General features: G+C 36.8%; 1 protein-coding gene across 1 annotated transcript in view; it reads right to left on the bottom strand.

Moving 5' to 3' along the window:
* Nucleotides 1–3,324: 3,324 nt before the first annotated feature.
* Nucleotides 3,325–16,478, bottom strand: part of ninaC (STKc_myosinIII_N_like and MYSc_Myo21 domain-containing protein ninaC) — a 262,582-nt gene continuing 249,428 nt past the window's right edge. Inside the window, exons 37-38 of the mRNA XM_090371467.1 lie at nt 10,252–10,369; nt 3,325–3,827 (exon numbers count right to left, since the gene is read on the bottom strand). Of these exons, the coding sequence (XP_090227593.1) occupies nt 3,467–3,827; nt 10,252–10,369 (479 nt within the window). The 3' untranslated portion in view covers nt 3,325–3,466. The remainder of the gene's footprint in view (nt 3,828–10,251; nt 10,370–16,478) is intronic.

The raw sequence follows: 16,478 nt of genomic DNA, 5'->3' as shown, positions 1-16,478 counted from the left end.
ACCGCGCAGGTGCCTAGTCTCCAGCCACTGCAATTTGCAGAATTTAAGCCACTCTTGGTAAGAGGATCCCTTCATTCCCCTCACCAATCTAGTTGCCCTTCTCTGTACACGTTCAAGTAAATCTACATCCTTCCTAAAATGAGGCCTCCAGACCTGTACGCAGTACTCAAGGCGTGGCCTGACCATTGCCTTATAGAGAGGGACAATCACCTCCTTCTCCCTGCTAGCAAAATTCCTATATATCATTGACAAAACCCCATGACCTGCCCTGGCAGCCTGTCTGCATTGCTCAGAAAACTTCATATCTGACTGCACAATTACTCCCAGGTCTTTTTCATTTTCTACCACCTTAAGTGTAGTACCACACAGTTGGTACATTTCTCTGGGGTTACTTCTACCCATATGCAGTACTTTGCATTTGTCAAGGTTAAATTTCAGTTGCCACTTCTTAGCCCATCTGCCCAAATTATCTAGATCCTGTTGCAGTAGCACACTGCCATTACTGTCATTAAAAACCCTGCCTACCTTTGTATCATCTGCAAACTTCGACATTAAGCCTGATATACCTTCATCAATATCATCGATAAATATACAAAACAACAGTGGACTCCACTAATAACATTAGTCCAAGAAGAGCAGCACCCATTGATTACCACCCTCTGTCTTCTCCCACTTAACCATCCTTTTATCCATTGTAGCAACTTACCCTTAATACCATTCTGCTCCAATTTGTACAATAGTCTTCCATGCGCAACAGTGTGAAAAGCTTTCCTGAAATCCAAATATATGATATCAAAATTATTTTTTGCATCCAGTTCCTTTGTAACCACATTATAATATCCTATCAAATTTGTCAGACAAGACTTTCCCTTAACAAACCCATGCTGTGTCTGAATTATTGCTGCAGTCTTGTGTAGATGATCCTCCAATGCATCTTTAACCAGTGACTCCATTATTTTACCCGGAACAGAAGTTAAACTAACTAGTCTGTAATTACTCGTGTCACCCTTCGATCCCCCTTTGTGAATTGGGGATACATTTGCACATCTCCAATCCGTGGGAACCTCTCCTGAGTCCAAGGATGCTCTCATAATTATGGCTAAGGGTTTGCTTAGTTGCTTTGCCGCCTCCTTTAATATAACTGGATAGATCCCATCCACCCCAGGTGCTTTTCTTATGTTTAACTTCAACAATTTCTCCTCCACTTTGCTTTCAGTTATTATAAAATCATTAAGTATCCTGCTACAATTTGATAACCTTCTGCCATTTTCTAACCTTAATAATTCCTCATGTGTGAATGTAGATGCAAAATACTCATTCAGTTTGTTTGCTATCTGAGCAGGATCATCAACAGTCGAACCATCGATGTCAAGTGGACCAATCAGATTCATCCCCTTCCTTTTAGAGTTTATATAAGTAAAGAAATCCTTGCTGTTTTTCTTAGCATCTTTTGCCAAGGATTTCTCGTACTCTGCCTTCGCCTGCCTAACCTCCTTTGTCACCTGATTAAAGACTAGCTTATATCTGCCATAGGCTTCTGAGTCGCTTGATAATTTATATCCATCCCATGCATTTTTCTTCTCTGTTACGAGTCTCATTCGTTCATTTGACAACCATTTAGGCCTAAACCTTGAACAATATTTCTTAATAGGTATGAAACTTTTAGCAGCATCCACGATTAATTCCTTGAATGCTTCCCACTTAGAATTTACTGTTGGTAACATCGTCAGTTGATCCCACTGTACAGAATTTAAAAACTGTCGGAGACCACTGTACTCACCTTTACGGAAGCAAAAACCCTTTCCTTTACTCCTGATGGTAATTAAATCTGTAAGTAAATCCCACATCAGTACACTGTGATCACTGCCGCCTAGTGGTTCCTTTTATGTATAGCAGTCTTTTATGTGCTTTCTGGTCTACCCAATTCTGCAGCTTTTTTAGCACCTTGTTTCCATTCAGTGATTGTGTCAGTTACTGCTGACCTAGGGCATTGCAGTTTTGCTGCAATGGCACAAACATGTTGATTGCTCATATGGCATCTTGTGATGATCCCCACTGAAAGTGACTAAGCTCAACACCTTGGCCCATCTATTGTATTTTGTTGATCTGCTTACTTCTATCATGAACAGAGTTATTTTTATACCTTTTTCCAACACATGTAGATGGCAGACTGGCTTAGTAGTGGTTAAGCCAGTTCTGTATGACATCCTGTATTAGTGAGAATTTGGCACTCCATTTATGAATGGTTACAAATCCTTGTTCTCTACTCATCTTATTAACTCAGGGACTATTCATACTGAGAGGATCACTTTTAAATATTTCCAAACTTTAATTTTAGTGAAACTAGAATAAATATTTTGTCTCTTGGAAGTGAGGCAAATAAAAAAAATTGTTAAGACAGTGCTGCACAAAGAATTTTTTTTGCACAAAACCTTTTACTTACTGTTGATGTGAATACCACAGGAATCATCCAAGTCATCACAACGTAAATTGTAGTTTTTTTTTCACACAATATCACAATTTCACACAATTTCACTCAATCACACAATATGAGAGATGCCTCTTGGCATCTCTTATATTGTGTGATTAACTTCACAACTGGGTCGTCATGTCTGCAATACCAGGGTACCTGCCCACTCACTGATGATTGGCCAATAGCCATGAAACAGCGCTGTCTGGGTGGTGGTACTCAACTGAGAATAAGTAACAATAGCCTTCTCTATTAGTGAAGCGTTACTTATTCGAAGTAGTGCAATATCATGGCAACTCGTTGTGAAGGCAGAGCACAATATGAGAAAGAGCAAATGATGCCTACAACAACTACTTTGTAGTTTCTTAAGAGTGTCTATGGTGTATCTAAACACCTATATTATGTAAATTGTAGTGGAAAGGAATGAATATACATACTATAATCTAACGGCTACGCATTTTTTTTTTCGCCAACTTTTTATCATTTAACATTTAAACTTATTCCAAATGAAAACCACCTAGCCAGTTGTTCCTTTAATAATTCTGCAAATAAACCAGAATATGTTTGCACTGCTGTGGTTAACTAACATTATGGGAATCAGAAGTGGAACTTGGAGTAAAAACCATTTGAAAAGTTTTGTACTGATTTTATCCTTTAAATGATTAATAAATTTCAAACAATTTAAATTATTATTTTTTTAGAGTATAAAATATTGAAATGAATGAGACTTACATTTTAAAAAGTGTACTTAGATAACTGCTGAGTAACACACACCTCTACTCAAGTTGCTCAATATATTAACACTCTTAACTATATTACACTATATACAAAGAAATAAACAAACATGGGGTATTTAGCACAGGTTTCAAATTAGCGAGGCACAATTAGCAATGAAAACATTTGTGTGATATATCTGTCACACAAATGATTTCTACATTGTTTTGGTATTCAGTTTCGGTATATTACACATTTATAATTAGATGAAATTGGTTTTTTTCACAGTTCTACACCACTGTTGCCATTAAGTAAGAAACCTGTTAGTGAGTCGCTTTTTTCTGATGATGATAAAAGACCTTTGCACCTTCTCAATGTTTCTGTTGGCGCATGGTTGGTTCTGCGTAAGAGTTTTCTGAAGTCATAGGGTCCATTGTCACCATCACCATTTTTTTGGTCATTGTTATATACAACTGGATGATGATTTAGGCCCTGTAACTTACTATTGTCATTTAAATGAGTAAGGGAAGGATTGCTGCCAAAATGGCGTAACTTAATGAACTGAAATGATTCTTGGGAGTCACCATTAGCTAGTAAGTGTTCATTTTTAGGTTTCTTGACTTTTCCTCCATTTGATGATGGTCTGAAAATAATAACAATGTTTAAAATATTAATACACTCAGCATTTTATTTGCATTTCAGAAAGTTCCAGGTTAACTTTTATTAAGTCATCGAGCTCATTAATTACAATTAAAGTTAAATTTATGAGTTGTTTTATGTTTATAGATTTCTTTTAGTTTAAATTCGAGTTGATAGAATTAGATATTTATTTCTTATTATTTCCATTAAAAAGATTTAATAATATTTCAAGTATTATTAAATATTTTGAATTGATAAGGATAAATATTCTGTGTAATAAGTGGACATCTATTATTTTTATTAATAAATTTGATGCTTCACTGAAAGAGATCTATAATGAACATTCAAATTACCTATGCGCTAACCCTCTTTAGTGTAGTAATGTGCAAATATTAATCACTGAATATCATTATTGCTAAACAGAACATTTCATTCAACTACTGATTTACTTTATTTTTTTATTTTTTATTTTTTTAAGATTATACAAAGTAGAACTTAGCCTCATCCTCTCTTGGGTTTCTGTGGTAAAGAAAGTTTAAACAACTGTCTAGTAAGTGCAATTTTATTAGTGTGTGTGTGTGTGTGTGTGTGTGTGTGTGTGTGTGTGTGTGTGTGTGTGTGTGTGTGTGTGTGTGTGAGAGAGAGAGAGAGAGAGAGAGAGAGAGAGAGAGAGAGAGAGAGAGAGAGAGAGAGAGAGGAGAGAGAGAGAGAGAGAGAGAGAGAGAGAGAGAGAGAGAGAGAGAGAGAGAGAGAGAGAGAGAGAGAGGAGGAGGGGGAAAATAATATGATATATGAAACATGTAAGAGCAAATTAAATTCTTAATATGGAAGTGACACAGGCTCATCTAAATTATGCTTAAGTAATTAGTTTAATGAAATTTAGTTTAAAGTTTTAATACTAACTACAGGTTATAGCTCCGAAGGCTTACAGTTACTACTGCAATAATAAGCACAATTATATAGCAGAGCTTTTTTTAAGTAACTCGCATCTGAAAAGATTACTTATTCTGGAATGCATTTCAGCTAAGTGTGTCAACTTTAAAATTTAAATGGGAAATGAAAAAAAAAAAAATTATTTTCTGGACAATAAGGATCACTGGATCATAAGATGCATCCAGGTTTTAGAATGAAAATGTTGGTAAAAAAAAAGATTTTATTGTAATATATCAGAAACAAAATTCGTAAGTACTTACTAAAAAAAAAAATCTGTGTAGAAATTTACTCATTATAGAATTCCAAAATTTGCTGCTATCACACTCTTCATTATCAATGATGATGATATTATTATTAGTAGTAAGGCCAAATGATACAAAGAAATGAACTTTTTCTGCATTAGCCAAGAATAAATAAATAAAAAATAATAACTAAAATAAAGTAGAATCTTTATACTCTTCCCATTCCAGCAAGGTAAATCCAATTTTGATCCAACCTTCTATTATTCTGAGATTTTATTTGTCCCCTGGTTTGTGTCTCACCCATGAGGCAAAACAGACCTTCCTAGTTCACTTTATTCAATCTCTTCAGAGCCTTGCACACCTTAGTTAAATCTCTTCATAGATGTCAGTTATCAATCTTTGCAGTCCACACCTTCTAAGCTGTTTTTTATATGAGGATTGCTTTGCACTCATCACCAATATGGAAGCCAATCTCTAAATCCTCTCCAGAAGTTTTGTCTTTTATAGATGTGGTCTAATCGTCACCTTGTAAAGAGGGATAATGACATCCTTCTACCTACTAGTAAAGGCCCTATATAAATCATATTCAAGACACCACATGCCTTCTTAGCCACCTGTTTACAATGCATGGAAAATTTCATGTCACATTGAATCATAACATCAAAATCTTTTTTGTCTTGAACCGCATTTAGCTCCTCCCCACCCCTTATTTGTGACTCCAGGATTTCTGTTTACCCAAATGCATAACCTTACATTTAGAAAAATTAAACTTTAGTTGCTATTTTGCAGACCATATATGTAACCAATCCAAGACCTTTTGAAGCAACATGGCCTAGCTTGGACTGTTTACCATCCTTCAAATTATCAGAAAATCTTGACAGAATACCTGGATACCCTCACCAATATCATTTATGAAAATGAGAAATAGGAGGGAATCTAACACCGATCACTGATGGAACCCACTTGTTTTGCTGGTCCACTGTGAAGACTGATCATTTATGACAACTCTCCACCTCCTATCTTTTAGTCAGCTTGCAATCTAGCATAAGAGGTTACTAATAACTCCAACTTCTCCCAGTTTATATATAGCAGCCTTTCATGAGGAACAGTATCAAAATCTTTATTGAAGTTTAGGTATATAATATCAAAATAGTTACCTAATTTACTAGATTGGTCAGCATGACTTCCACATAATGAACTTATGCTGAGATTCATTCATGGTACCATTTTTGTCAAGATGGTCCTGAATTGCATCCTTAACTACAGACTACATGATCATCCCTGCCACAGAAATCATATACAGAAATGATATACAGGAATTTTTCTAGCAGGGATAAGGAGGTGATTATCCCCTTGTATAAGGCAGTGGTCAGGCCACACCTTGAGTACTATATACAGGTCTGGAGACCTCATTTTATGAAGGATGTAGAGCTGTTGGAACGAGTACAGAGAAGGGCAACAAGATTAGTGAACAGAACAAAGGGTTGCTCTTATGAAGAAAGGCTTAAGTTTTGCAAATTACAGTGTCTGGAGACTAGGTACCTGTGAGGTGATCTGATAGAGGTGTATAAAGCCTTGAATGGTTTGAGCATGCTCAATCCTGATGGGATTCTTCATCTTGCTCAGAATAATCACCCGAGAGGGCATTAATTCAAATTGAGGAAAAACTATTTTAGGATAGATGTGCAGAAGTTTGCCTTTAGCCAGCGGGTGGTTGATTGCTGGAACAAACTTCCATCTGTCGTAGAAGTTCATAGCTTAAATAGATTCAAGGCAGAACTTGACAAACATTTGGAGCAAGGGGATGGGTGAAATAAGGGTTTTTTTTTTTTTTTTTTTTTTTTTTTTTGGCTGATGCTGTATAAGCTTGCTTTCTTGCATCATGTGCCCTTGCTAATGCTAAAATAAGAATGCTAATCAAATGCACTAACCTATAGTCACCTCCTCTTTAGCACCACTTTTGTGGATTGGGGCACCATTAGCACTTCTCCAGTCCAAGGGAATCTTCTCAGAGTTCAGTGATACTCATACACACAGCCTTTTTAATTACAACTGAATGTATACCATCTTCTCCTGGAGCCCTACCCTCCTTTAAACACAGTACTTTTTCTAACAAAAAGCTTCTTTGAGATAATTATATTATTTATTTTATAGCAGCCTAATAATTTAAATTCAAGGTATCAGATTGCTATATTGAATTTCAAGCTTGCATTCAACAGTAAATATCGATGAGAAATATCTGTAAAACTTATCTGCCATTTCTGTTAACAGCCCTATTGGATTTAACTCTCTTCTTTAACTTATTCATAACATATGATAGTTACAAAGAATGGGGATAAGAACATCTGATCCCCATTCTTTGCTCTCTTTGCTAGTGCTTTCTCATAATCAGCTTTCATCCATCTTACTCCATCAGTGGCTTTGTTGTATTCTCTTATAATGCCCATATAGGCCAGAACCACATAATTGTTTGTAACTGTTCCATGCTTGTTTCTTTTGCTTAATCAAACTCTTGATCTCACCTTAATCCATTTTGACATCTATGTTTACAGACTTTTACCACTGATATGAATGTTTGTGGCCTTGAAGATAAATTCATTGAATATTTTCCACAGTATATTTGTATCTGACATCCTACAGTAGCCACCCCAGTTAAGTGGACCCAAGAGATGTCTCATTCGTTTGTGGTTTGCTCTCTTAAAATTGAATCTCTTGCTTCTACCATTAATTACATAGGTTTCTCTATATACTATTCCTGTTATGGTATTGTGGTCATTGCCTGCCATTGGTTCCCCCCCCCCCCCAATCAAGTTTTCGATATAGTTAGAAATCTAAGTGAAAACCAGATACAGAATGTTAGAGCCACTTGTACTCTCTTGGGCATGTGGGATAAGTAGCAATCATCATTTGTTCAAAAACCTGTTATTATATAGTGTATTTCTGGTTCACATAGCCCAGTCTATCAGAGGTACATCAAAGTTGCCCATAATTAAATTCTAAATGGGAAGCCTTCAGGGACTTAATTTTGGAGGCTACTAGGCTTTTCATTCCAACTAGGAAATACTGTTTAAGGTTCAGGCCTAAATGGAAATCAGATGAATTAATGAGGCTCGTGGCAGAGAAGAAAAATGTATGGGATGCATATAAATTATCAGGTGACACAGAAGCCTATGGCAGATATAAACTTGTCTGTAATCAAGTCACAAAGGAGGTTAGGCAGGCGAAGGCAGATTACGAGACTTCTTTGGCTGAGGATGCAAAGAAAAACAGCAAAGAGTTCTTTACTTATGTAAACTCTAGAAGAAAAGGGATGAATCAGATTGGACCACTTAACATAGATGGGTTGACTATTGATGATCATGCTCAGGTAGCTGATAAACTGAATGAGTATTTTGCATCTACATTCACACATCAGGAGTTATTCAATGAGGGGAATGCCAGAAGTTTATCAAACTCTAACAGGGAGCTAAGTGATTTTGTAATAACTGAGAGCAAAGTGGAGGAGAAATTGTGGAAGTTAAACACAAGGAAGCCACCTGGGGGTGGTCGGGATCTATCCAGATATATTAAAGGAGGCAGCAAAGGAAGTAAGCAAACCCTTAGCCATAATTATGAGAGCTTCCTTGGACTCAGGGGAGGTCCCATGGACTGGAGATGTGCAAATGTATCCCCAATTCACTTGTTTAACTTGTGTTCCAGGGAAAATAATAGAGTCACTGGATAAAGAAGCATTGCAGGATCATCTAGAAAAGACTGCAGTAATAGTTAAGACACAGCATGAGTTTGTTATAGGGAGGTCTTGTCTGACCAATTTGATTGGATACTATGATGTGGTCACAAAGGAACTGAATGTCAAAAATAATTTTGATATCATATACTTGGATTTCAGGAAAGCTTTTGATACTGTTATACATGGAAGACTGCTGTACAAATTTGAGAGGTATGGCATTAAGGGTAAGTTGCTACAATGGATAAAGTGATGGTTTAGTGGGAGATAACAGAGAGTGGTAATCAATGGACACTGCTCTTCGTGGAGCAAAAAAGGATTTGGTGCTGGGCCCATTGTTCATTTGTATATTTATCAACAATATTGAAGAAGGTATATCAGGTTTAATGTCCAAGTTTGCAGATGATACAAAGGTTGGCAGGTTTGCTAAAGACAATATGCTACTCCAACTGGATCTAGATAAGTTGGGCAAATGGGCTGAGAAGTGGCAACTGAAGTTTAACACTGACAAATGCAAAGTACTGCATATGGGTAGTAATAACCCAAGACAAAAGTACCAACTGTATAGTACTACACTCAGGGAAGTGAAAAGTGAAAAAGACCTAGGGGTAACCGTGCAGTCAAATATAAAGTTTGCTGGGCAGTGCAGATGGGCTGCCGGCGCAGGTCATGGAGTCTTGTCAATGATATATAGGAATTTTGCTGACAGGGAGGTAATTATCCTGTTGTACAAGGCAATGGTCAGGCAACACCTAGAGTACTGTGTACAGGTCTGGAGGCCTCATTTTAGGAAGGATGTAGAGTTGCTAGAACGAGTACAAAGAAGGGCAACAAGATTGGTGAGGAGGAACAAAGGGGTGCTCTTACTAAGAAAGGCTTAAGTTCTGCAACTGCAGTGCCTGGAGAGTAGGCACCTGCGAGGTGATCTGATTGAGGTGTATGATGGGATTCTTCCTCTTGCTCGAATTAAGATCCTGAGGGGCATAGATTCAAACTGAGGAAAGACAGTTGTGGAATAGATGTGCAGAAGTTTGCCTTTAGCCAGCGGGTATTTGATTGCTGGAACAGACTTCTATTTTTTTGGCTGATGCTGTATAAACTCACTTTCTTGCATCATATGCCTCTACTAATGCTAATGCTAATAATGAAACAGCTCTACTTGTTAGTCCATTCAAATTGAAATTGTCTGAAGAGATTTTTGTCATGCTCCAAGGAGTCATTTGGTCTATAATATTTATAACATTGATTGATATTATTATACTAATATTATGATATTATTATTGAAGCATTACCAAACCTTTCAAAGGTGAGTGGCTTAATAATTTAAAAGACAAATAAGTCATCATAATTTTCATTAGGCCAAAATAGGTTTTTTTCTTTTTAGGTTATAATTTCATATATGGCATAGCATATACTTTGGCCATTTATTATAAAGCTGTTAGAACTATCATACAGTAGTGTTTTCAAAGTGTTGATATCTTTAAAATGTCAATTAACCATATTTTAATCATAATTTAAAAAATTACCTTTCTGGTTTCTTGGGACCATTTTTCCACCAGCTTTCTATTTCTGCTAGAGTGGGTCTTTTGTTTCCACCTCGATTTGAAGGGGATGGCACTCCATTGCTCACTTTTGGTTGATCAGCTAAAAACATTTTTGAGAAGGGAGTACATTATTAAATTACACAAATTTTTTCCTCCTGAGATTAAAACACAAATATTAAAATACACTATCTCAGAAGTATTTGGATGCTAATAGTACTGAACAAAATGGATTTTTATTAAAAGAAATTAATAACACACGAGTCTACCGATTGGCCTGGATGACAGCACTGATCCTTCACGACAGAATTTCATTCAGTCCATGAAAACAGCCAGCTGAAATTTGGTGATATTTTCCTTCACAATACAGTTATCATTGCAGTAGTTGAGGTGAACGATGCTGGCAATCCAACTTGTTTTTTCAAAGGTATTCTGTGGGATTCAGATCGGAACTCTGGAATGGCCAAGACAATTATGAAACTTTATTTTCCTCAAACAAAGTGTGTACAAGCCTGGCTTCAGGAGTATTACTGCATTAATACTACTTAAAATGAAGGTCCAGTTCTGCATAAATGGCAGAATGTCAGTACATCATTAATCTCATAAATATTTATGAGATTGATAATATTTGTGGAGGAAAGAAAAGTTAGCCTGAAGGAAAAATATGTAATTTTCTAGTTTTAGAGATATCAGAACAAAAAATTGGAGAAACACACAGAGCATGACTTGACAGATAATGAATGGAAGTTGAGAAGTTGGTAGCAGAGAGAGTTAGCACAACAAGTGATAAAGATTTTTGTTGGATGAGAGACAGTTCCAGCAGATTGTGAAACTCTAATGTGGAATTGAGGACAGCACTGACATCGAATTGAAGGTGTCCAGAACCATGACTAGTAGTCAAAATTTGAAATATTCAACCATAGGAAGCAGCCCGACACCTCTGAACTGTTGGAATACTGCACTGTGGTTCCTGCACACTTCTATATTTGTTTTCTATTTGCAAATACTTCACTTGTATCATTTAACTTCTTTGAGGTGTCTGAGTATTTTGAGAGTAATTTTCATCCTAATGAATAAAATATAACATAAAAAATATGGAAAAATTTTGCCTTTAGGATATATATTTCGAAATGAATGGCAAAAGACTCCTGGGCTGCAGATAAACTATTATCAAAGATTTTTCTATTTAATTCTATAAAGTATTCTTTAATTTCAATCAAAATTTCTCACTGACATTAATATCTATTCCATTAAACTTCATTTATAATGGTAGGAAATTTTTATTGATGAGTTGGGTATCTATTCACCTAGTATTTTTGTATCCTTCTAACAGTATGGAGTGAATCTGAAGCAATTTTTTCTTTCTTTTTTTGACAACAAATAATAAATTTTCAGGTTACCCTAAAATTTTCTAATTATAATGTCAGGTTACCCTCAAATTTTCTAATTAAAATGTCAGCTTTAGTTTTGTGTAAAAAAAATTCTTATAAACAATATGACTGCTAATGACAACAATAAATATAAGTTGTGAAATATTGCTAAGACTACTGTGTTTATGGTTTTGGACCATATACTGTGTTCCATGGACAGTTCATGAAAAAACAACTTCACCTTTGGAACTAACTTAATACTAGGTAGGAGAAAACCAAAGAAATTTCCACAAAAACACCAGTAGGAAATGAGATATTTTTCCAAGATAGCTTTATAACCTAGCTATCTTTAGGCATATGAACAGTAACTCAACTCCATCATAACTTTTGCACATCCCAATTAATACAGATGGCTGCTACACTATGGCTGTTTTCCTCAAGCACTAGGCTCTGCCTATTAGTAAATCTGATCAGACTATCTCCCTTCCTTAGCATACCATGTGAATTTTTTCCACATTGAATTATTGGATACCTTTTGAGATTATCTCATGATTTAGAAAAATATAACATATATATAATAGTCTCTTCTGCATAGTCAGTTTAGAATTTGATTGTGATTACTAGAGCTGGCTTTTATTCATTGAATCATTATGTACCCAGTTACTGAATAATGATCAGGGTTCAACTGGTCTTCATTTATTCATGATCCTGAGCAACTTCTCAATTTCAAGTACATTTCAACGTTTCAAGAAATGGACTCGTCTGAATTCGAGTCCCTAATGCACATACATTTCACGATAATTAATAAACTAAACTACTATATACGTTTTTTAAAATTACGTTCTAAAAATGAAAATTACACTATATTATATATGAGGAAAATCAACCTTGAATACTATGGTATTTAAAAATTTAAAGAAGAGAAAGTACTACTGGTTATGAAAGTAACTGGTCTCTGATTTGTTAATTTGATATATATTAATTCTAATTTAATAAGGGGGATCGTAGCATCATCTCTTGAAAATTTTTTTTTTTTTTTTTTTTTTTTTTTTTTTATTGTGCTTGGATTGGAGGTTGAGAAGACGAAAGAAGATATTTGTTGACATTGGACTTGAACTTCTGTACACTAGAATTTCCAGGAAATATGTATGAAGAAAGATACATTCCAGAAAACGGCAGTTGAATGAATAAACGAGGAAGATGAAAAGTTGGTTCTGTGAGGTTGAAGTTGGACAGTAAATGGATGTTGGCTGGTGGCTGCACGTGTTCGAACTGTTTTGAAAGAGAGAGCGGGAATTATAGAGGCCAATTCAGAAGAACAGTGCCCATGGAAGTATCTGTAGAAGAGGCATGCAGCAGAAACAGTACGTCTATGAGACAGCGAGTGGAGAGACTCTGTTAGAGATGAATCATTAATTAACCTAACTGCCCTCTTCTGAATGGAATCAAGAAGCCTGAGAGAGGTTTTGGGGGCACCACCCCAGAGTAGCACACGCTCTTTGAGTAGACCGGGGTTCAAACCCCTGACTGCTGAATATGGTCGATCTGCTGACCCGCACTGGACCAGCGTGGCAGATTATGTTCCATTTCTCTCAGCATGAATTGTTGAGGAGGCTTCCATCCTGCAGTGGGTTGATAATGGCTGCACTTTACCTTTTTTTTTTTTTTTTTTACCTCAGATGTGGGAACAAGATTCCATGGTAGGGCAGATTTTCTAGTTATACAGAGTGAGCAGCTGTTTGTAAGAAAAGTAATGCCAAGAGCGAAAGAGAAAATCAAGTTTTTTAGATGCAGAGGAAGCAATATTTGTAATGTGCTTGTGCCAAGAGAGATTAGAAGTCAGGGTAATCCGCAAAAGAGATATCATTTTCTCTAGAAATCAGAGTGTCACCAAAGATAAGCATAGGAGCAGAAGAATCCTTTTTGCGAGATATAAGACAAGACTGAGTTTTAGAAGGGTTGAAATCAACTAAGTTGTCTTTGCCCCACTGGAGAATTACCCGAAGATCGGCATTTAAGGAATTGGTAGCAGATTTTCGAGAAGTTGAAACTGATTGAGCAGGGCAAGGTTTCTCAAAATGGAAAGTGGAATGCAATATGCTATCATCGGCAAAACTATGGATAGGATCAGTGGAAGAAGGTCTTTAATATACAAGAGGAAAAGAGTGGGGGAAAGAACTGAACCTTGGGGGACACCGGCATTAGTAGAGAAGTTAGAAGACAGAGAGCCATCTACCATCACCCTCAGTGAGCAATCAGAGAGAAAACTGGATAACCAATTACAAAAAACAGTTTGCAAACCATAAGATGGAAGCTTGTTTAGAAGACCTTTAAGGCAGGCACGATCGAAAGCCTTTGAGATGTCAAGAGAAACTACTTGTGTTTCACCGAACCTTTCCATTGAATTAGTCCATAAATGGGTAACATAAGCCAGAATATCACCAGTGGATCGACACTGACGGAATCCATACTGCAATCGTTGATCAGACGGAAGGTTTCTAGACAGTTTAAGAGTTGTGCAGTTAATTGATTTCTCCATTACTTTAGAAAGAGTAGAAGTAATTGCAATGGGACGATAATTGGATGGGAGGGATTTGTCACCCTTTTTAGGAACTGGCTGGATATGAGCAAATTTCCAAGGAGAAGGAAAAACACCTTTGGAATAAGAAAATGAAAAAGGCGATAAAGAATAGGAGTAAGTTCAGGAGCACAGGTTTTGAGAACAAGTGGAGAAATACCATCGGGACCTGGAGCTTTCTTACCATCAAGATTCGTCAAAATCCTTCTGACATCCTTTTGACGGAAGACCACAGGAGGCATTGAATGCAGCGTGTTGGGAATGGTGGGAGGTGTTTTACCTAGATTATTAATATATGAGTTTCGAAGAAAAATGGGATGCTAGGAGGTCAGCTTTACCCTTGGCTGAAATGACAACAGAACCATCTGATTTGGACAGAAGTGGGAGCAGAGATGGGCAAAAGTTGCGGCAATAGCTTTGGCAAGCGACCAGCATGCTCGGCTACCATTAGGGCAAGAAGCAAGTTTTCTACTCTTAGCCTGTTCAAAATCTAGTTTGGACTGAGTAATGACTGCTTCACAATTGTTACGAGCTTTGGTGTAGGCAAAAAATGAAACTGAAGAATTAGAAACAAGCCAATTACGATATGCAACATTCTTCTCTTGAACAGCCTTAGCACATTTATTGGAAAACCAAGGTTTAGATAAAGGATGAGAATTTAAAGTGGAGTGTGGGATAAAGGATTCCATTCCTGCAAGAATAATTTCACTGACACGATCTGAGCAAACGTTGACGTCAGAAGATTTGAAACAGTAATCCGACCAAGGAAAACAAGAAAATAAATCTCGCAGGTCATCTCATTTAGCATTCTTGTAATGTCAAACAACACGAGGTTGGGAAAGCCATGAGATAAAGGCTCCACAACTGGAGAAGAGACAATCACCAAGTTGTGATCTGAAGTGCCTAAAGGACCTCTCACTTCGACTGTGTACTTAGAAGGGTTGTTTGTGAGAAAAAGATCAAGCATGTTGGCTGTATGATTAGGATTGTCCGGTATTCTTGTAGGTAAATGAAGAATCTGTGCAAGGTCATTAGTAATTCCAAAAGCCTCAGCATCTTCCATTTTCTAGGTCGGTGTGACTAGAAAACGGAAGCCAGCTGGAGTTGTGAACATTAAAATCACCTAGGAAAATTACCTCACTGTTAGGAAAGTTGGACTGGAGAAAGTCAAGTTGCAAAGAGAGGAAGTCAAAGAACTCCAAGTGATTAGTGGAGTTGGGAGAATGGTAGAGACATCAGATGAATTTGACACAATGAGGTAGAGAGATTTTAAGCCAGAGAAGATCAAAGAGAGGAGAGTCCAAATTGCCAAGTCTCTGACAGGAAATATCAGAACGGACATATGCACAAGTACCACCTTTGAGGTGAAAGGAAGCATACAGCAAATAACTTGGGCATCTGAGATGAGCAGTAGTTGAATCAACTGATAACTGAGATTCTACAGTTTTATTCTTCTTCAAAGTTGTGTGATTGTTTTTGTGTCTTTTGGATTCGACTACGTTTCCATTGCATCAAGCATTAATAAAAACACTGACACCAAAATAATATGGAAAAAATTTAGACAGCTTTCTGGTAAGTTTCCCACCGTACCTTCATCAATTCTGTCCTGTAATGGGCAAGATCTATCTAGTCCTTAAGATATCGCAAATGCTTTGGGCAACACATTTGCTGAAATCTCAGCGGCAGCAGCTTATACTCCACTTTTCCGGAGAATTAAAAACACTGCAGAACAGCACTCTGTTAACTTCCAAACTGCTCTCCTTCTGCCGTATAACAAATCCCTACAATATTCCGAACTCTTGCATGCTATTGGAACAGCCCACAATGGTGCTGCCGGACCAGATGGAATCTATTACGTCATGCTACAACATCTTGACGACAGAGCTTTGCGTCTCCTTCTGCTCTTTTACAATCGTATTTTTCTAGAAAATGTCTATCCAACTTCTTGGCATCATTCTACTGTTTTGGCATTCCTAAAACCTGGAAAAGATCCAACCAATCCCCATAGCTATAGACCAATATCCCTCTCAAGCTGCCTCAGCAAAATTTTAGAAAAAATTGTCCACTGTAGACTCGTCTGGATCATTGAGTCAGAACAGTTAATGAGCAATAGTCAATATGGCTTTCGTCAAAACAGGTCATGCCTGGACCTTATGGTTAAGGCTGAATTTGCCATTCGTAATGCCTTTATTAAGCATGAACATCTAGTAATGGTTTCCATAGATATAGAGAAGGCTTTTGATACCACCTGGCGGCATGGCATA

This window comes from Mastigoproctus giganteus, chromosome 4 (genome assembly GCF_048544385.1).
Source record: "Mastigoproctus giganteus isolate SK-2022 chromosome 4, ASM4854438v1, whole genome shotgun sequence".
NCBI classification, from domain to species: Eukaryota; Metazoa; Arthropoda; class Arachnida; order Uropygi; family Thelyphonidae; genus Mastigoproctus; species Mastigoproctus giganteus.
The sequence above is the reverse complement of the archived record's forward strand: the minus strand, read 5'-3'. Positions and strand labels throughout refer to the sequence as shown.